This window comes from Durio zibethinus, chromosome 11 (genome assembly GCF_047325235.1).
Source record: "Durio zibethinus cultivar Kanyao isolate XHJ-2024 chromosome 11, ASM4732523v1, whole genome shotgun sequence".
NCBI lineage: Eukaryota > Viridiplantae > Streptophyta > Magnoliopsida > Malvales > Malvaceae > Durio > Durio zibethinus.
Window position 1 is genome coordinate 10,257,104 of NC_143172.1, and position 20,320 is coordinate 10,277,423.

The 20,320-nt window shown below is 30.9% G+C and overlaps 3 protein-coding genes and 2 pseudogenes across 7 annotated transcripts; 3 read left to right on the forward strand and 2 right to left on the reverse strand.

Moving 5' to 3' along the window:
* Positions 1 to 364: 364 nt before the first annotated feature.
* LOC149516045 (phosphoethanolamine N-methyltransferase 1-like) lies at positions 365 to 2,388 on the forward strand (annotated as a pseudogene). Its single transcript, XR_016346347.1, has 3 exons — positions 365 to 907; positions 1,278 to 1,414; positions 1,506 to 2,388. The product of XR_016346347.1 is annotated as a phosphoethanolamine N-methyltransferase 1-like (transcript).
* Positions 2,389 to 3,105: 717 nt separating this feature from the next.
* On the forward strand, positions 3,106 to 4,711 carry LOC111289836 (phosphoethanolamine N-methyltransferase 2-like). Its single transcript, XM_089767996.1, has 5 exons — positions 3,106 to 3,380; positions 3,723 to 3,890; positions 4,002 to 4,055; positions 4,160 to 4,234; positions 4,368 to 4,711. Exons 1-5 carry the CDS (start codon positions 3,198 to 3,200, stop codon positions 4,464 to 4,466), a joined length of 579 nt encoding a protein of 192 aa, XP_089624122.1. The 5' UTR covers positions 3,106 to 3,197; the 3' UTR covers positions 4,467 to 4,711.
* A 362-nt stretch (positions 4,712 to 5,073) lies between these two features.
* Positions 5,074 to 9,082, reverse strand: LOC111289835 (uncharacterized). Of its 4 annotated transcripts, none has more exons than XR_016346346.1 (8): positions 8,591 to 9,080; positions 7,621 to 7,862; positions 7,266 to 7,388; positions 6,977 to 7,093; positions 6,668 to 6,850; positions 5,973 to 6,114; positions 5,535 to 5,730; positions 5,074 to 5,281 (listed from the first exon to the last, which is right to left on the reverse strand). XR_016346346.1 is itself a non-coding variant. In XM_089767994.1 (8 exons), the coding sequence occupies exons 1-7, from the start codon at positions 9,018 to 9,020 to the stop codon at positions 5,547 to 5,549; spliced, it is 1,425 nt and encodes a 474-aa protein (XP_089624120.1). In that variant the 5' UTR covers positions 9,021 to 9,078; the 3' UTR covers positions 5,074 to 5,281; positions 5,535 to 5,546. The 4 variants fall into 4 exon arrangements, 3 of the variants coding, with proteins under 3 accessions (XP_089624120.1, XP_089624119.1, XP_089624118.1); XM_089767994.1 differs by having other exon boundaries at positions 5,969 to 6,114; positions 8,591 to 9,078; XM_089767993.1 differs by lacking the exon at positions 5,074 to 5,281 and having other exon boundaries at positions 5,541 to 5,711; positions 7,702 to 7,862; positions 8,591 to 9,082.
* A 5,684-nt stretch (positions 9,083 to 14,766) lies between these two features.
* On the forward strand, positions 14,767 to 15,176 carry LOC149516046 (protein TUB21). Its single transcript, XM_089767995.1, has one exon. It carries the CDS (start codon positions 14,833 to 14,835, stop codon positions 15,058 to 15,060), a length of 228 nt encoding a protein of 75 aa, XP_089624121.1. The 5' UTR covers positions 14,767 to 14,832; the 3' UTR covers positions 15,061 to 15,176.
* Positions 15,013 to 16,689, reverse strand: LOC111289480 (tubulin beta-6 chain-like; annotated as a pseudogene).
* Positions 16,690 to 20,320: the final 3,631 nt, after the last annotated feature.

The window sequence follows — 20,320 nt, forward strand, 5'->3', positions numbered from 1 at the left end:
ATAAAGATGCATTGAATTGCAGAAAAGTTACCTGATTAGTAGAGTTTAAAATTTACATCAACGAATTAAAATTTATCACATCCACATTAGATAGATTTTAATAAATTAATAAAAAATAAAGAATAAATCACTAACGTAGTATAAATATTATATTTTTATTATAAAATTAAAATAATTAAAATTTAAAATATTTATTTTTATCTAAATTCAAAAATTAAAAAAGAATGTAACATTAGCAGATGGATGCTGCTTAAAAATAATAATTAAAAAGAATATAATATAAAAAGACGGCCGTTGCCCCTACCTGGCTATGTAAAAGTCGGGTGAAGCAGGCCCTATAATCCCACAACAGAAGGAATAGAAATTGGTCGGGTAGTAGCAGTATCACTATTTTAGTTGTGTTGCATTTTTGTGTGACATGCAGCAAAGAGGAAGAAATAACAACCGCTGATCAAGGACATTTTCAAGATCTCGTCTTGCCGTTGAGGGATTTTAGCTCTTCTTTTTTTTTTTCCTCTCCTTTTTCTCTTTTCATCACAAAAATAACTAAAAACCACCCCTCCTAAAGCAAGCTAGAGATCTTCTGCATTAACCATGGCGCTAATGGTGAGATTTGCAGCTCCATTTAAACGGATTTGTTGCATTATTGTTTGACTTAGAACAAAAGAAAATTGAAATGGATTGACACATTTTTAACAAGCATTTGCGACAACATGGATCTCTGATTGACCTTTAACTAAAAAATAAATTTAAAAAAATTGATTGTTTGAAAATTGTTAGGAGTTGTAGTAGATGAACGAGAGGTTAAAAAAAAAACTATTGGATGGAGCACTCGGTTGATTTGACAGTGGAGGCTATGATGCTTGACTCCAAAGCCGCTGATCTTGACAGAGAAGAACGTACCGAAGTAATCTTTTCTTTCTTTCTTTTTCTTCACTATTTAATTTTTCTTTTATTTTGCTACTCACTTTTGTGTATATTTTTTTAAATCCATCAAATCTATGTTATCTACATTTTTCACTAAATTAATCTAAGTTCATTTTGAACTAAATTTACTTGTTTTCTACTTATTTTAATTTTAATTTTATTTTTTATTTTCAAATTTAAATTAAGATTGTTCACTTATGAATATTTTCGGTTTTTATTATGACAAAATAGAGTTAAATGTGCATTGATGCTTATTATTTCGTTTTAATTGCTGCTGCTGTTCTTTTGTGCTTTGTTTTATCCTTCAATTGTTATTTAGATTCCTAGTTGTTCATTGTTGATACATGCAGGTGCCCTCCCTACTCCCACCATATGAAGGGAAATCCATTTTGGAGCTAGGAGCTGGCATTGGTCGATTTACTGGTGAATTAGCTCCGAAGGCTGGTCATTTATAGCTTTAGACTTCATTGAGAGCGTTATAAAGAAGGTGACTGAAACTCAACCTGGCAGAAATTGTTTAGTTTGCTATTTAATAAGGGGCTTGACTAGATTTTCTCTTTCTATTTCCTTAATTGCAGAATGAAAGCATCAATGGACATTATAAGAATGTCAAATTCCTCTGTTCTGACATGACTTCCCCAGATTTGAAATTTTCAGATGGATCACTCAACTTAATTTTCTCAAATTGGCGTCCCACCGCCCCGGGGGGGTGGGGGGGGGGGGGGAGGAGATTCGAAAATTGAGACTTATCCCTCCTAGCAATGGATAAGAACTACTAACCTGGATCGTTTAATTCTTTGCTTAACTGAACTGTTGATTCTTTGAAGCAAATACCTTATGCTAAGGTTTTTTTTTTTTTTTTAACTGGATGTTTATTTGGATTTATATCATCCATGATCTACAAGTATATACTCCCTGGAATGTATTTCATAGCTTCTTCTCCAATAAAAAGAGAAATAAAAAAAGAGGAGTTCGCAGAGGCATGTTAGCTATTGATTTTAATCTTTTTCGCCTCCCAACTATTACATTTCTGGTTTGGATTTACAAGTTAACCATTTTCTTTGAGTATATTTCCGTCCAAAAACCATCATTAAATGCAGGTTGAGAATTTGGCAGAAAGGATGATGAAATGGTTGAAGGTTGGTGGACATATTTTCTTCAGGGAGTCTTGTTTTCATCAATCTGGTGACTGCAAGAGAAAGCACAACCCAACTCACTACCATGAGCCCAGATTTTACACAAAGGTTTTGGGCAGACCCATCTTTAATTCGATCTGATCTGAGGTTTGAAATATATATGAAACAGAGTGAGCTCATCTTTTGGGCTCTTTTAAACATATATTTGTCATGTATTTTAATGCAGGTCTTTAAAGAATGCCTTGCAACTGATGATTAAGGAAATTCTTTTGAACTTTCTCTTTTTGGCTGCAAGTGCATTTGAGCTTATGTTAAGAACAAAAAGAATCAGAATCAGGCAACAAAACATGATCTCATTTATTATTATATTTTTTTCGCTGTCTTGAATTGATTACTGACAAGATACAACATTTGTTTGCATATGCAGATTTGCTGGATCTGGCAAAAAGTTGGTTCAGATAATGATAGGAGATTCCAGCGCTTCTTGGATTCTGTTCAGTACAAATCTAAAAGCATACTCCGTTATGAGCGCGCCTTTGGACAAGGATTTGTGAGCACAGGAGGAATTGGTATCCCTTTTCAACCAAATATTTGTATTTGTTTATTTAAAAAGAATTTGCTACGCATAAGCAGAGAAAATGGGGAAAGAAGATGAAACATGCATATTAAACAAGAAATATTATCTCTCTTACTTTTTAAAATTTTAATACCACATACAAAAAGCTTTGTCTAGGATTTGTGTATCTAGTAGCAGAAATTGTTTTGGAGTAGAATTTCATCTTTTCCACTGTAATGTCTGAACATCAAAACAACATCTCTGGCTATAATCAATGCTGTTTGAAAGTTTTACATTTATCAAATAATGAGATTATATAGGGTATAGCATTGCTTCAATACTTTCTATGTCAGGTAAATAATGGTTGTTCTATAATCTCAAGGTCCTTTCATAACTCCCTCTCGGGCTTAACACTTTCTTTTGGTTCCTCTTATTCTAGTCAATCTTATCACGGGCATCCTCTAAAATGAAACTCGTTTCGAGCAGAAACAACAAAAGAATTTGTGGGGAAGTTGGATCTTAAGCTTGGCCAAAAGGTTCTAGATGTTGGCAGCGGCATTGGTGGAGGTGACTTTTATATGGCAGAGAAATTTGATGTCCATGTTGTGGGCATCGATCTCTCAATAAAGATGATATCTTTTGCGTTTGAACGAGCTATTGGACTCAATTGCTTAGTGGAATTTGAAGTTGCTGATTGCACTAAGAAGATTTATTCGGACAACACTTTTGATGTTATCTACAGCCGTGACACCATTCTACACATTTAAGTAAGAGGACTAGATACGTAATCTAACGTGGGCTTATGTTTGTTCAGGATTTTAAGAAGTTTCTTTATTATTCTTAAAAATGTTTTCGCTTTGAGAAGATTTAAATATTTACGCATTAGCATCAAAATGAGGATCTCTACAGGGAGAGCTACTATCTAATGGAAAAGAATTAAATGGTTTTGATGTAGTCAACCTCATGATAATTGCTTTGTCATTTCATTTGGTTCGTTCATTCTACTCCATGTCCTGATCAACTATATGAAGAATTGTCAAACCTTTTGGGTTTTTGTAGATCCAGTTTGCCATAATCTTTCACGTTCCGTATCTAAAATTGACTTTCGGGACAAACCTGCACTGTTTAGATCTTTCTACAAATGGTTGAAGCCAGGGGGCAAAGTTCTAATAAGTGATTACTGCAAAAGTTCTGGGACTCCATCATCAGAATTTGCTGAGTACATCAAGCAGAGAGGCTATGATCTCCACGATGTAAAAGCATATGGCCAGGTATATTCAAATTATTAATCATTTGTTGTTTTCATTTCATATACATTTTGTTTTTCTATTAACAATTTCTGACATCATGAGTTGCCCCTTTGTCTTGTTTTTTGTTTGCAGATGCTTAAGGATGCTGGTTTTGATGAGGCCGTTGAAGAGGATCGAACTGATCAGGTTTGGATAAATCTACCCCTTTCTTTTGTATCTTTTGTATAATTGTGAAATTATGAACTCTGTTAGGCATCCCGAGCTAAGCAAATCGTTTTCTTGTGCTTCAGTTTATACAAGTTCTGCAGCGTGAATTAAACAAAGTTGAGAAGGACAAGGACGCATTTGTCTCTGACTTTTCTCAAGTGAGTGTTTCCATCATTTTAACAACCAAGGGTTTTTGTTCTTGTTTTTGTTTTGTTTTTTTGTTTTTTTGTTTTTTTGTTTTTTTTTTGGGTGATGTTTCACCTTCACTAATGGTACTTAATTCTTTTGCAGGAAGACTATGACGGAATAGTTGGTGGACGGAAGGCAAAGCTGATAAGGAGCTCATCTGGCGAGCAGAGATGGGGCTTTTTCCTTGCCAAGAAGAACTAATTCATGCTTCTCATCTTATGTTACTTTCTATTTCTCTAATGAAGGTTTCCTTTCCATAATAATAATAAAAGAATACTGTTAGCAATATGCATCACAAAACTACTTAATGGTGCAATGATCAGCTGTTTCCAGGCGATGACCGATATTCTGATATTATGAACTAAACATCCTATCTTTGCCTTGAATAAATTATCCCCTTTCAGAATTTCTGGTACTTGGTTTAGATTGTAGACCTTGTTGAATGAATTAGATGGTATGAATCCAATAGCTCCACATCCTTGAAGTTTCAGTATTATATTATCTTTGAAACTTAAAAAGATATTTTTACCTTGATTCTGCATCTGTGTTTGTCCACGTGTTTGATGGCGCACAGCAAGTATGAGAAGATTGACAAAGTTCATGAAACTGGTGCACAATTAATACTATGCACATTCAGTATTTATCACCATTATGCTGCTTTGATTGCCTTGCATCACATTGTTCGCAGCACTGCCGGTACTGCTGCTTGATGCGTAGCCAGCCACCGATAGTACTTGCATTATTTTATGTTGCTCGATTCTTCATTTTCTATGAAGTATTTGTGTTTAACATCTATGTGATGAACATGGATAGGAAGGTTTAAGCTTTCTAATATAAAGAAAAAGCTTGAAAGAAAATTAAACGTACGGATGTTGCACATGTAGTTGTATATAAAACCTCCCATCAGGCTTGAGTAACATAGCCGGCAGTACCCTTTTTGCTATCATTGCTAATGCCATCTCCGTTTCATCTCACGAACAAGAGGCAAAGGAAATCATGAACCAATAAATAGCTTGCTGCAAGAGTACAGATTAGAAGATTGAAGGTTTAGAAAATTTTCCATTGATGCTAAATGGCGGGAAGAGTTTTGGAAGCAGGAAGAGTTTAGCATGCACATAAATGTATCAACATGGCTTAAAGCCCTTAAATTCTTATGCATCTTGATTTGAATTGACTTCAAACATATAGAATTTTCTACATATATACAACATATAGTTTATCAACTACTAGCAATACAAGCAGCCAGGGTATAGTTAGAAAAACACTTACGAGATGGATCACTTAAAACATATCTATCATATCCTTTCTGGATCTGACAACAACTGGTGAAGTAGATAGCTTTTTCTGTAATTCTCCTTCGTCTATTTCTGAAACCAGCAGGAGATTGCCTTTCTGAATTCCTCTTTCAACCTCTATCGATTCCTTTGAAGTGGACGATCTGAATATCTGCACCATCAGCTTCCACCTATGATGATATAATAAAGCTCAATCAATTTTGTTTCCCTTTTAGCAGGGGAGCTGTGCTGTCCTTTCATTAGCGAGAAAAAGGCATGTACAAAGCAAACGCTTTTCCTAGGATCCAAAATGAAAATGGAAACAAATCCTTTCTTTTATTAATTAGACAAAAGCTTCATCATTTTGGTGATCAACTTCCATAATATTTCAAATACTAACACAAGCTTAAATTATAAAATGAAAATCACTTACCAAGCACAAGAGCAGCCCCAATCCATCCTGTTGCACCCCACCTTTCGCCAAGGAGAAACCATGCAAAACATGCTCCCCATAGTGGCTCCATTCCATAAATAATGGCTGTTTCTGTTGCTGACACTTCGCGCATAGCAGCAATCTGTATGGGAAAAAAAGAAAGAAACAATTTCTATAAGTGATTCACCCAAATAAAAAAATGATATAAGATTGCCTAAAAATGCTGCATCTCAAAATTGCTGCACAGTGAGCCGGCTGAAGGTTATAGAATGCAGGGACTCTAAATGGATTAAATGGCCTTGCAGTCCATGGATATCATCTTTTCAGTGATTTCTTGGAACATCAGGTCATTATTATCTGTACTATCGTTTCTTTACATTTATTGAGTCAGGATGTATTAATTGATAGGTACTAGTTGGAATGAAGATCAATATGGAATGCAAAGCAAGGATGCTGCAAAAGCTTCCATCTTCGAATTGCCTTGAACAGACAATCAGACGAGCAACATGCCATGAAAGTCGAAACATTTGTGAAAAGCAACAGATCACGCTGTTATCACTGAAATTTATAGCCTTGCATGTTATTCTCAAAATGAGGAATTATTTGAGCTGCTAATGAGAGCGATTTCAAAGTTCATTCTTGTTTGTACCTTCTACATGAATAACTAATTCACTACCAGAAATTTAAAACAATACCTCTATCCAAAGGCACAATCCAGTTGAGAATATGCCTGTATATAGTGCAGGTACCCATGGAAAGGTTACCATCCAGTCCCATAACAGTTCCCATGTCAAAGATGATTGATCAAAATCTTGGTTGCCATCAAACCATCCTTCAATTACAACCCAGAGTGTTGAAAACAGAGCAACAACACAAACCTAAAGGAAACCATGACAGTAATACTTAAACGGTGAATGTTCCATTATGATCCACATAATTAGCACGAAATGAATTTATATATGTATAATATACAAAGGTAGTCAACTCTCTGTCCAGCAACAAACCTCATATCCAAGAAGTGCCAAGAAGTTCTCCTCCTTTGTGCTTCTAGAAAGATGTTCAGTCCGAAGCATGTGAATTCCAAAAAATATTGAGCTCAAAAAGCTTAACAGATCTCCAAACTGAAAACGGACAAGATATGGTCAAATTAAAGCATTAAAATTATTTATGATTATATATATATGAAAAGAGGAATGAGATTTGCTTAACGCTGTAATATCTTCATTTTTGGTGTATTCTTTATGTTATGAGCATAAAAAAATGCTGTCAAAAACCCATATATATAGTGCTTACATTTGGCGGAGAGCCACTACATTCAAGCATAGCAACACCAAGTGCAGACATGAGAACACCAAACCAAGTATGAGCAAGTACTACAGCTCCTAACATGCTATCGAGCATTGGTACCACGATAACCTGTTGCATCAGTCGGAATTGATTATATTTTTCAGAGGTGCACCTCTATTTAATGTCCATGTCCTTTAAGAGCAAAACTAACTTATGAAGAGTTGTGTTAATGCTTGCTGGGATATCATTTTCATGGCCTGCTTCATCTTTTCAGCAAATGGCTCATTAATGATTATAATGAAAATACTATTAAGTATCTATATGTATATATATGCTTGTAGAGTCAAAACTCAAAACATACTGTAAACAGAGAAATAAATGATGCACGCCCAGCATCAGCTGTAATTAGACCAAGTGCCTCAATAAAGTAACCCAAACTGACCCAGAGTCCCAACTCTATCCCTGCCTTCCGTATCTGAACATCATCTCGAGCCCGAATCACAAATGGTAAGAATGGGATGGCTGACATCACAAACCGCACAGCAGAGAAGGGTGCTGGAGCCATTATAGTTTCCACTGCTTTTATAACTGGAATATCACTTGCTGCAAAATTTGACACCAACGTAATTCTTGATTTCCAACTAAGGTAGCGGAGCTCCACATCATATTTAGCCTAATGGTTCTGTATTAATCATGCCATTTCTCTAGCTATATTCTTGATTAAAAGGATTGTAGGTATATATGTTTAGGACATCAAATGTATATATTACATTCAGAGCCATAGGATTAAAGAGCAATTACAAAGGCTGAATGAACCATTGTTATCTAATGGTACTGTTAGGCCACAAAAGTACGGCATCCTAACACAAAATTCATTCACTTAAACTGAATTTTCTCATAATTTTGAGGCGAATTACTTATCCCTCTGAACTATCTTTCAAAGGATTGTGAAAGATGTTCCACTAGAAATATTTTTGTTATTTTGCTTCGACTTATATTCCCCAGAAGGTGGATCCCCCTCTAATAGCCCCTAACAAATTCAATAAATGCATGTATTAAGATAGGAAGGCTTCTTATTCCACAACAACCAAAGCACTCTTTCATAAACTACAGGATTTTACTTGGAAAACAAAATGATCCACACTAATGGATTACCAGAATAGTAGCAAAGTTCAAGTATCCTGTCATATTGATAGTTTTAGATTTCAGAACTTATTATCTAATTCTTTGTCTTCTTTCTTACCTATCAATTGTATAGTTTTAGTTCATCTAGTGCTCTAGCTTCTGAACTAAACTTAAAAATCAAATTAGATAAAAAAGCAGAAACATACCAAAAACAATGGTGATGAAATTGAGTAAGAGAATACTCCTGATCTTCTTGGATGTAAACAGAAGTTTTTGCCAAAAAGGCTGCTTTCTAACAACCATCTTTTCTTCAATCTCCACATTTTTTGGTGTGGGTCCTTTCTCAACCTTGTCATCACTATGCACATATGTCAAACAACCACCTTTGCTTCTTGCATTTGATACATACCTTTTGTTGTTTGAGTAAGCAGCGACAGGAGAATTAGAACAAAAACAGCTCAACGAAGATGAAGATGTGGAATCAAAAGACAAAGTAGCCAAACTCTGCCTTCTATTTTGTACATTGGATGTAGTGGATAAGAAGAAAAGCATGGGATTCAAATTACGGCAACGAGTGGAACCATAGCCACTTGTTATTGCTGTCAGCTTCCATGTTCTTGTTAATGGGCAAACCATGGCTGATAGATCTGGATTGCTGCCTTTCTCTTCAATTTATTTGCTGAATCAGCTTATCCATGTGAACCAGAGATTAAGTTGTATTTTTTTCCTATAATTATTGAACAATAAAGTAATAATTAAGATTTTGTAAATTGAAAAAATGTGAGCCATGAAAATGCGGGAAACAGACAAGTACGCTGATATTTTTGCAACATTCAGTAAGGAACCGAAAATTTTTAATGCGGGAAATAGATGGTACTACCAAATTTAATAGACACCATTAGCATTTTAGCAATGATGATCAATGAATTAAATCCATTACATGTGACAATTTTATTTTTCATATTTTTCTTATTGGCATGTAAAAATGAGAAATACCCTGCGATTCATAGATTTTTTTTTTTTTTTGAATAATTCAAATGTCATTTAAAAAGTAAATAAGAGTTTATATAGTTTTGCATACTAGTAAGGGCTTTTAGTTCTAGGATTTTTAGATTTTGAAAGAAAATTAATTTTTAAAAAAATGATATTAAAAGAGAATGTATGATTTTTAAATTTTATTCATAACATTTTTATATTTAGTTTAGAAAAATGTAAAATTATTTAATAAAATCTTTTAGTATATTATTTTTAATGACACATAAATAATACGTAATATTTATAACATGTTACATATAAATAATATATTATTTTCATTGAAATTAAAGAATTTTTTTTAAAAAATTCATATTTGTAATAAACATAATTTTACAATCTTAATTACTATCTTTATATTAATTATTCTTAAACAGAAAAAATACACAGGTCGACTTTCGAGACAAAATTGATAATGGTTAGAAAGGCATCGTAAATCCCCTCTTAAGAGTTTCAGGGGCTCCACCTTAAAAACAAATTTTATACGTAACAATATTAATTAAATATATTTTAAATTTTATATGTAATAATATAAAATAAAGATATTTTATGTTTTATTTTAATTTTGTTATAAGTAGTAACATCAATTATGCTTTTTTTTTTTTATCTTAAAAAGAGATCATTGTTAAAATTTTAAAATTTCAAAAATAAAATTTCAACATTCGCTATGTTTCTTATATTAAAAATGCATTACTTGTTGAAATTTCAAAATTTTGAAAGTATAGTTTCAATATCCACTATATCTATTATTTTAAAAACGTTATCTTTATTAAAATTACAAAATTTTAAAAATAAAGTTTTAATATCGATTATATTTTTATTTTTAAAAACATAATTTTTGTTAAAATTTTAAAATTTCGAGGTTTCAACATCTATCACATTTTTTTATCTTAAAAATGCAATACTTATTAAAATTATAAATAACAAAAATCATATTTACTTTGTAATTTTAAGACATTAAAAAAGATAATATAGTTTGAAAATGTAATTAAGTATGAGTAAATGAAACAAATAATTCACTTTCCCTTTGAAATCTAAAAAAACCTTAAGAAGATAAGAGTTTTTTATTTTCCATATTTTTTCTTTTTTTGATATTATTGAGAATCTTAAAAAATCTCAAAAATCACATTTTGTAAACTAAACTAAGAAATTAAATTACAAAAATAAGATTCCTAAAATCTCACTTTCTCGCGAATCAAACATCTCAAATAGATTTTATTTTCTTTCACAGAAAATGATTCATCAAAATAGTTGCTAAGATGAATTTAATAAAATAGCTCTAGTTTTATTTCACTAGAGTATCGCAAAAGTCAAAAGTAATGCCTTTGATCTATGTTTGTATAGTACAAAATTTTCAACAACGAAAAAGTTCAAAAATAAAAATGGAAATAATTATCACTAATGTATATTATTTTGAAAAGTATAAAAAAAAAAAAAAGACTTGTAAATTAAGGGCTAGCATATATGTTACTTTTTTTATTTATTATTGATCTATTTCATTTTAAATAGATCAAGTTATATTGTTTGTTCTTATATTTTGGTCAAATGGTGAAATTAATTTTTTTATTTTAATATATTCAAAATGGATCTTTATACATAAATTAATTTTTGAATTTAATCAAATTGTTCATAATTCAAAGTTCTATTTAAATTGATTACGTGCCATTTGACTTTTTTAACGTAGAATTTGTTTGTTTATGTGACTGTTAACTTTATTGACATATCAAAATTTTATGATAAGTTGACAAATTTTTTGACCGCATCAATAGTTTTCCAAGTCAATTTTTTTTTTTTCAAATGATACGGCTTGTTTCAGTATTTTGATCAAATGATAGAATTAGTCACTCTACTTCAAACTATTTTGTTTTTGTATTTTAGTTAAATGATGAAATTAATCTTTTTATTTTAATATGCTTAAATTTGATCTTTATACATTAATTAAATTTTGAATTTAATCAAATTGTTTATAATTCAAAAATTTTCCATTTAAATTGATTATGTGCATTTGATTTTTCTTACGTAGAATTTGTTTGCTTATGTGATCGTTAACCTTATTGACATATCAAATTTTTATGATGAGTTAACAAAAATTTTTGCTGCATCAGTAGTTTTTCAAGTCAATTTTTTTTTTTTCAAATTGTACAAGTTATTCTTGTACTTTGATTCAATGATGATATTAATTCCTCTACCTTAAATAACAAAAATCACAATTACTTTATAATTTTAGGAGCTTAGAAAGGATAATATAGTCTAAAATACAATTAAGTAAAAGTAAATGAGATAAAATTTTTACTTTTCCTTCAAAATATAAAAAAACTTCAAAGAGAGAAAAGTTTTTTATTCTCCCTAATTTCATTTTTTTTTAAGACTATTGAAATCTTAAAAATTCTTAGGAATTACATTCCTTAAATCAAATTAAAGAATTAAATTATAAAATGTAAGATCTATAAAAAATCTTATTTTCTGCTGAACCAAACGCTTCTAAATAGATTTTATTTTCTTTCACAAGAAATGATTCATCAAAACAATTGCTAAGATTAATTCAATGCAACAACTCTAGTTTTCTATTACCAGAATATGGCAAAGTGTAAAGTAATGTTTTTGACTTGTGTTTATATAGTATGATTTTTTTCAACAACAGGAAGGAAGAAATTCCAAAAATAAAATATGAAATAAAAAATGAAAATAAATATCACTAACGTATATTATTTTGAAAAATAAAAAAGACTTGTAAATTATAGGTTCTCAGCTATGTTAATATTTTTTCTATTTATTATTAATCTATTTCATTTTAAATAGATTAAATTATACTATCCATCCTTATATTTTGATAAAATGATGAAATTAATCTTTTTATTTTATTATGTTCAAATTAAATCCTTATACATTAGTTAATTTTTGAATTTAGTCAAATTATTCACAGGTCAAAATTTTTTTATTTAAATTGATCATGCAGCATTTGATTTTTTTTACATAAAATTTTTTTATTTACGTGACGATTGACTTTATTTACATGTCAAATTATATGATGAGTTGGCAAATTTTTTTGCCTTACCAGCAATTTTTCACATTAATTTTTTTTAAATTATACTATTATCTTTATACTTGAATCAAATGATAAAATTAATTCATCTATTTTAATATGTTCAAAGTAAATTTTATACATTAATTAATTATTAAATTTAAAATTTAATTTAATATAAATAAAATAAAACACAGAAATTCTTTTTAGTGCTAATGGGTTGATAAATCGTAACTGGGAGTTGAACCAAACTCGCCTTCCAAAATGATGTCATTTAAACTTGTTATAAAAACCAAAATATCATTTGTTTTTTTATTTTTTTTTCTTTTTTTTCCCCTTTCTCTCTTCTCTGTTTTCTTTCCTTTTCTCTACAAGTCTCGCTGAAAAATTCAACGAGCCTAGATTCTAGCACAGGATTTCCAAAATCCCGAGATTAGACAATTGAAAAAATTATCTTAAAAACCCAAAAGTCGCCAATACCTAGAAACTAGCCATTGGCACTGCCATTAGTCGCTGTCTATCAAATACCAACCACCAAAAAAAAAAAAAAATCCCTTTTTCAGATAAAGACAATCCTAAAATAAAAATCCTTGCCTTTTGTTTTGTCGTGTATCGCCATCAAAAGCAAATCGAAGCTTTCAAAAAATTCCACTCTTCTTATTACCAACTTTGAAACCGAGTAAAATACCTTAAAAATTTTAAATCCAAAATCTCAAAAAAAAAAAAAAAAAAAGTCAGCCAAAAAATTGTTTCTGATTGATTATGTTGATTTTGTCAGTTTTGCCGTGTTTTCTTGTTGATTGTGTATCTATTTTTGCTAGTTCTGTTGATTTTGAGTTTCTTAATCAGACTTACGTGTTTCTATAAGGATTTTCTTTAAATGTTTTTTTTAATCCTTTTATATATATATATATATAGTCGTATATTAAACAGACTGAAAACAAAAATTATGAAAATGAAATGAAAATCAACAGAAAAAAAGAAAAAAAATGATAAAAAAAGAAACAGAATAATCCGGTTTATGTTGGGCTTAAAATTCAATTTGAGATTAAAACTCAATTTTCCAAATTAAAGTCCAATTAATAATTTAAAATCTAAAATTTACCAAATTAAAATTCAATTAATAGTTCAAAAGTCCAAAAAAATTATCTATATATGGAAAAAAATACCACTTCCAATTAATAATTTATGTTTTTTTGTGTTTTATTTTAAATCAAATCTTGAATTTGACAATTAGTTGATGTATATAAATTTAATTTGAATATATTAGTGTAAAAGGGTTAATTCCATCATTTTATCAAAGTATATGGACAAGTCATACAATTAAAAAAATAATAACATGAAAAATTACAGACATAGCAAATTTGCCACGTTAACATAAAAATTCGACATGTTAACAAAATCAACAATTGCATAACAAAAAATGTCACATTATAAAAGTTAAATATCTCATTATTAATTTTAAAAAAAGTTTGAATCATTAACAATTTGAATAAATTTAACATTACAAGAATCCATGTTAAACACATTAAAATAAAATAGGCTAATTTCACCATTTAATCAAAATAAGAGCCAGATACTACAATTTGACCTTTTAAATATGATTCTTTCTCCACTTCATTTGAGCTTTCCATTTCATGTTTCAACACCTGTTATAAACTATAGTAGTGCGGTTGTATTACTACGATATTTTTTGTTACAAAAGAATTTAGATGTGAGAAGGTAGCTCATTTCAAGGCCATATCGCAAGCTTCGACAAAGATTTACAGACACATGCAAACTGTCCCAAACTTCTTAGTACTTGAGAGGCAATCCTTGCACCAATAATGCCTTCAAACCTGAAAGTGGCAGTGTTTACTAATCACTACTGCAAGTGCAAGTTGAAAATAGCAGAATTAAGCAAAAGGATTGAAGAAAATCTATCTTTATATCTTCCTTGTAAGACCCGAGGGATATGCTGTATGTTTTCCTAAACTATTTCATATTCATTTATAATCTGTTAGAAAAATTAAGCAAAAGAATCTGGTGGAAGTTCACTGCAATCAACTTTCAAGGCAACACTTTGAGACACATAGCAAAAGCAGCAATAAACCATAAAGGTGCTTCCCCTTTAGAGAAGTATCAAAAGTTACCTATAATGATTAATGAAGTGCACGCTACTAAACCTTCCTTACAGTTGCATTAAGAGAGAAAGCCTTTAGGGAATTACTCAAAATTATAGGCTTCCTACCATTGAACATTTTTCAATACTGATTAATTGCTGCACGTAGCATACATATCAGCAAATTAGCCGAGCAGCTTCAATTCTCAGCGCCCCAATCATCGTCTTCATACTCAACATCTTCATCTGCTGTAGCATCCTGGTACTGCTGATACTCTGCAACAAGGTCATTCATGTTATTTTCTGCTTCGGTAAACTCTATCTCATCCATTCCTTCTCCGGTATACCAATGCAAGAAGGCCTTCCTCCTAAACATGGCTGTGAACTGCTCACTAACTCTATGGAACATCTCCTGTATTGAAGTTGAATTCCCAATGAAAGTTGAAGCCATAGAAAGCTCTTGTGGAGGGATGTCACAAACACTGGATTTCACATTGTTTGGAAACCACTCCACAAAGTAGGAAGAGCTTTTGTTTTGCACATTCATTATTTGGTCATCAACTTCTTTTGTGCTCATTTTGTCTCTAAACAAGGCTGATGCTGTAAGGTAACGACCGTGGCGTGGATTAGCTGCACACATCATGTTCTTGGCATCCCACATTTGTTGTTTCAGCTCAGGAACCGTGAGGGCACGGTGTTGCTGTGATTCTCTAGATGTTAATGGAGCAAAACCCACCATGAAAAAGTGAAGTCCTGGGAAGGGGATAAGTTCACTGTTTGCTAGCTTTCTAAGGTCAGATTAAGCTGATCCGGGAATCGCAAGCAGCAAGTAACACCACTCATTGTTGCAGAGATCAGATGGTTCAAGTCTCCGACTGAAACAAGATGAAAACAAAGGAAACAAAGAATCTAACAGAAGAAGTTCCACATAGCTTTAAACATAAGGGGCAGAACCTGACTAGTCTTTATACATAAATAGGTAGGGATGCTATCTTGAATACGAACAAACTATAGAGAAACATATATTAAATGCCTTGAGATTGCATATGGGTATTTGGCTAAGTGGTTGGTGCATGAATACTTCAAGAACAGGTTTAGAATCCTCATTACCGGATAAAAAAGAATGCTATAAGGTTAAGATGGACATAATATATGTTCATTAATTCAACATAGAGCTTGAGGTAGTGAGCTTTAAAGTCTTGAGGCAGATATCATAGAGTGCTTCATTGTCGAGAACCATACACTCATCAGCATTTTCCACCAGCTGATGGACTGTAAGAGTAGCATTATAAGGTTCCACCACTGTGTCTGACACCTTCGGAGATGGGAACACAGAAAATGTAAGCATCATGATATCTGGATATTCTTCTCTTGTCTTAGAAATAAGCAGAGTTCCCATTCCAGACCCGGTTCCTCATCCAAGTGAATAACAGACTTGAAATCCTGCATCAAAGATGGAAATTGTCATATTTGTGTCCCAGAAAACTCAAGAAAAATGACTTTTTAAATTCTAAAGACTAATTAAGTTTTCAGTTGGTACTTATAAGTGATTCTTTGGTCTGAAATATTTCGTTTCTTACTAGATTTCAAAGCCAAAATGGTTGAAGGATAACATCAACTCACACAAAGGTTTCATCATCATAATAATAATAAGATCATCCATGAGAGCTTTTTTTTTTTTTTTTTTTTTTTAAAAAAGAAACTAACCAATGTTAACATTTTGTAGAATGACTTTGAGAACGTAATAAAATAGTACCTTCTAGGCAGTCACAATTCTCAACCTCCTTCCTAACAACATCAAGAACAGAATCAATAAGCTCAGCTTCCTCAGTGTAATGCCCCTTGGCCCAATTATTTCCAGCCCCAGACTGGCCGATAACGAAGTTGTCGGGCCAGAAAATCTGGCCATACGGGCCAGGCCGAACACTATCCATGGTGCCAGGTTCAAAATCCATGAGAACGGCCCGAGGCACATACTGCCCACCACCTGCCTCATTGTAGTACACACTAATTCTTTCCAGCTGCCATTCTGAATTCCCAGTGTACCCAGCAGTTGGATCAATCCCATGTTCACTACAAACAACTTCCCAAAACTTAGATCCAATTTCGTTCCGGCATTGCCCTCGTTGAATATGTAGAATTTCACGCATTTTAGCTGGGGTGACGTATATCACCTGGTGGTAAAATTGGAATGAGAAAATTTTCGTTTCTATAAACTCTCCCTTCAGGGGCTTGAAAGAGAAAAGAGCTAAGGTAGCTCTTTATTTATCCAAAGGCATTTCAACTTTTAAGTTGAAAAGGAAGGCTTAATATTGGATTTGGAAATGATGATCCAACGGCAAAGGGGTGTCCGACCAGTGAGAGGGAAAGCATGTCTATTAGCGAGGTGGCTGAGTTTTAGCACGGGGAAAACTTGCCGTTTGGCATTGGTTTAATCCAGCACCGCCGGTTATGTAGGACTGTTTCGTTTGTTCTTAATTAATTAGCGACTTAATGTTATAAAAGATACCTGCATTATAGTAAACTATTTGAAGTGGTATTTAAATTTAAAAATTTTTTAATGTAACATTTAAATTATAAATTTATTAATTAATATAATATTTAGATAATTGTTTATAGGATATGTATCATTATTTTTAACTAATTTAAATACAAGTATATGTTAGTTAATAAATTTATAATTTAATATCACATTAAAAATTTTTAAAATTTAAATATCATATTAAATATTTTATTATAATTTAAAACTATTCATAATATTAATCCTTAATTAATTAATGTATCTTGGAACTCACCTTACTTTCGCAAGGAAAAGCAATCAAGAATATAGAACCTCACGCCTTAAAACCAAGCTTATCTTCTTCTCAATAATAATAATAATAATAATAATAATAATAATAATAAATCTATGTCTATTTGTTGTTTTTGTTATTTATTATTTTAGTTTTAGAGTAAAAACTAAAAAATATATGTTTGGATATAAAAATAAATAAATACTATTTAGAAGAATTAAAAATAAAAATGTAATTTTTTTAAATAATAAAATACTTGATCTTTCTTCTGTATAAACGATAATAGTTGGTGCTACAATATTTTAATTATTTCTTCAATTTAACTAATTATAATTTTGATTTTTATTGTTTGCTTATACTATCAAAACTTCTTTTATAATTTGCTTTTATTAAGATGATAAGAACCGATTTTGAGTATTTATCTGATCAATTCAAATAATTATATGATAAAAAAGGTATTGATAAACAATTAACCATTATAAGAAGTCCACAACAAATCTATTGGCAAAGAGAAGAAATAGAGCTCTTTTGAAAATAATCAAGTCAATTATAGCACATGCAAATTTGCTAATTACCTTTTAAGATGATGCATTATTAATAGATGTTTATATACTCAATCAATTACCCCTAAGTCAATTATATTAACTTCCTATGAATTGTGGATCGGTAGAAAACCTGACCTTAATAATCTAAAGCTTAGGATTGTGATATCTATTTTCATGAGATCACTAATCAACATGGCAAATTTGGTCCATGAGGTAAGAAGAGTATATTTATAAGATATTCTAAACATTCAAAGGGATGTGTTTATTGGTGATCAACCAGAGGGAGTGTAATTGGATTTTAATTTCAAGATGTCACTTTTCTGAAAAATAAATTTCTAAATATGGGTGAAATAAATTATGAAATCTGTCTTATAAGATTAAGAATGCAAATGATTTAATAGTTGCAAATCGATTAATACATATTCATGATTAAACACCAATAGTGTCTCATCAAAGTTGGTGCATGACTAAAGATGATGAATTTGTTTTACAAAAATCACAAGTTAAGTGCAATAATTGTGAAATTATTCCCCAACATCATTTTGAAATAGAGATGGACACGTTCATTGTTACCCTACAAGATTAAAATAGCCTAAAAATGTTATGGAATAGTTGGAGTCTATGAGAAATGGGAGAATTAGTCAATCTTTCGAAAGGACAAAATGCAATTGGGAAAAAATTGGTTAAAAAAATTAAGCATAACTCATATGAGATAATTGAAATATATAAAACCTATATGATAACTAAAAGGTATTCTCAACAAAAGAAAATTGATTATGAAATGGGACAATTGAAAGATATAAGAAATGCTGACCTTAATTGTGAAAACTTGCGATTGGTAGTAAATTATTAATCCCATTGTTGAGATCTAATTCAATCTTCATCGATTTCATGAGATATTTTCTTATAAAGTTTTTATTATAGCAGCTACAATTGCCTTGGGTTTAAGGGGAGAGCCAGCAAATAGACATTTATTAATAAAATATAACCAATATATATTAAATTGAAAAATATTAAGAAATAATTTAAAATATCCAAATTATAGAAATAATAATATCATTGTATTACTAATTATTAAAATAACAATATTTATTTCTTATTAAAATAGACTAAAAGATCTTAATACATAGATCAACTATGAAAATTTTAAAAATGTTTTAATAAATTTTGATATATGCTTTATGTAAGTATTTTTACTAAAAATATTAATAGTATTTTTATCATTGAACAAATGCTAATCAAGTTTGAATTAAAAACATTATTGTTAATAATTTTTCATATATTATTAATCTTTTCATTAAACTATACCAATATAATATTTTGTGTTTTAAAGGTCAAATTATACTATTCGTCCTTATACTAATACAAAATTTAAACTTTGTTCCCTGTACAATAATTTGAGAAAATTATATCCTCATATTAATTTAATTTAATAATGTTGGTCTAATTGTTAACACTATTATATGATCTTCGTTGACCATACTAACATTATATTAACTATGATGTGTCAAAATGAATGGTTTTGATGAAAATTTTAGAGTTGATATGGATTTTATTTGGCCACCTGTCATATACTTTTTCACATGGACTTTAAAATTTTTTAAAAGAACTTTTATAATATACTTTTTACTAAAATCCAAATTGAAAAAAATAAAAGTAAAAAAACTTAACCCTATCGCTTTTTATCATCTCACTTTTTTGTCACTAATGAAACCATTGAAAGAGATTTGAGAATAAAGTTTGAAATTCAAATCCACTCTATATGAATTTAATAATCAAGTTCAAAATTGATATGATTTTACCAATTTCAACAATGTTGAAGAGTTTGCTCTTAGGTCATTCATAAGGTTGGATCGAAGGAGAATATCTAGGTGTTTGTATCGAGTTGTTCGTAAGGGGTAAAACCCTAAAAATACAAGGAAGAGAAATTGGTCAATGATAAAGGTTGAGAATTTTTCTTATGTTTATGTTTCAACACTCAAATCAGTTCTCAATCAAATAGTGGGAAGGATAATAAGGTGAAATGTATGCTTGAAAGCTAAGAGTTTTCAACTGGTTTAAAAGTACCAAGATAGGGCTACTTACACCTGTGTGATGGGGTACCTTAGGCCTAAGTGGCCCAAGTTGGCATATAAGGCTAAGGTTTTCTTCTTAGGCGTGAGTTGAGTTGATAGTTGACAGTCCACTTAAGGGATGACAAGTTAGCACTCTAATGTGTTAGCGAGTAGGCTAATGAGGTGGTCAAGCTAACATGAACCTTGGCATTTTAAGTCAGCATGACATTTCAGCTTGGCCAACATGACCAAAATACCCTCGTTTGTCAATTGACTTATAATTTAGAGGAAAAAGTTCATTTTGCCCTTTGGACACTAAAATGTCCCTATCATTCTGCCCTTTCACCAAGTAGTTTGAGGTATTAAACTAACGAGGATATGGTTGGTCGA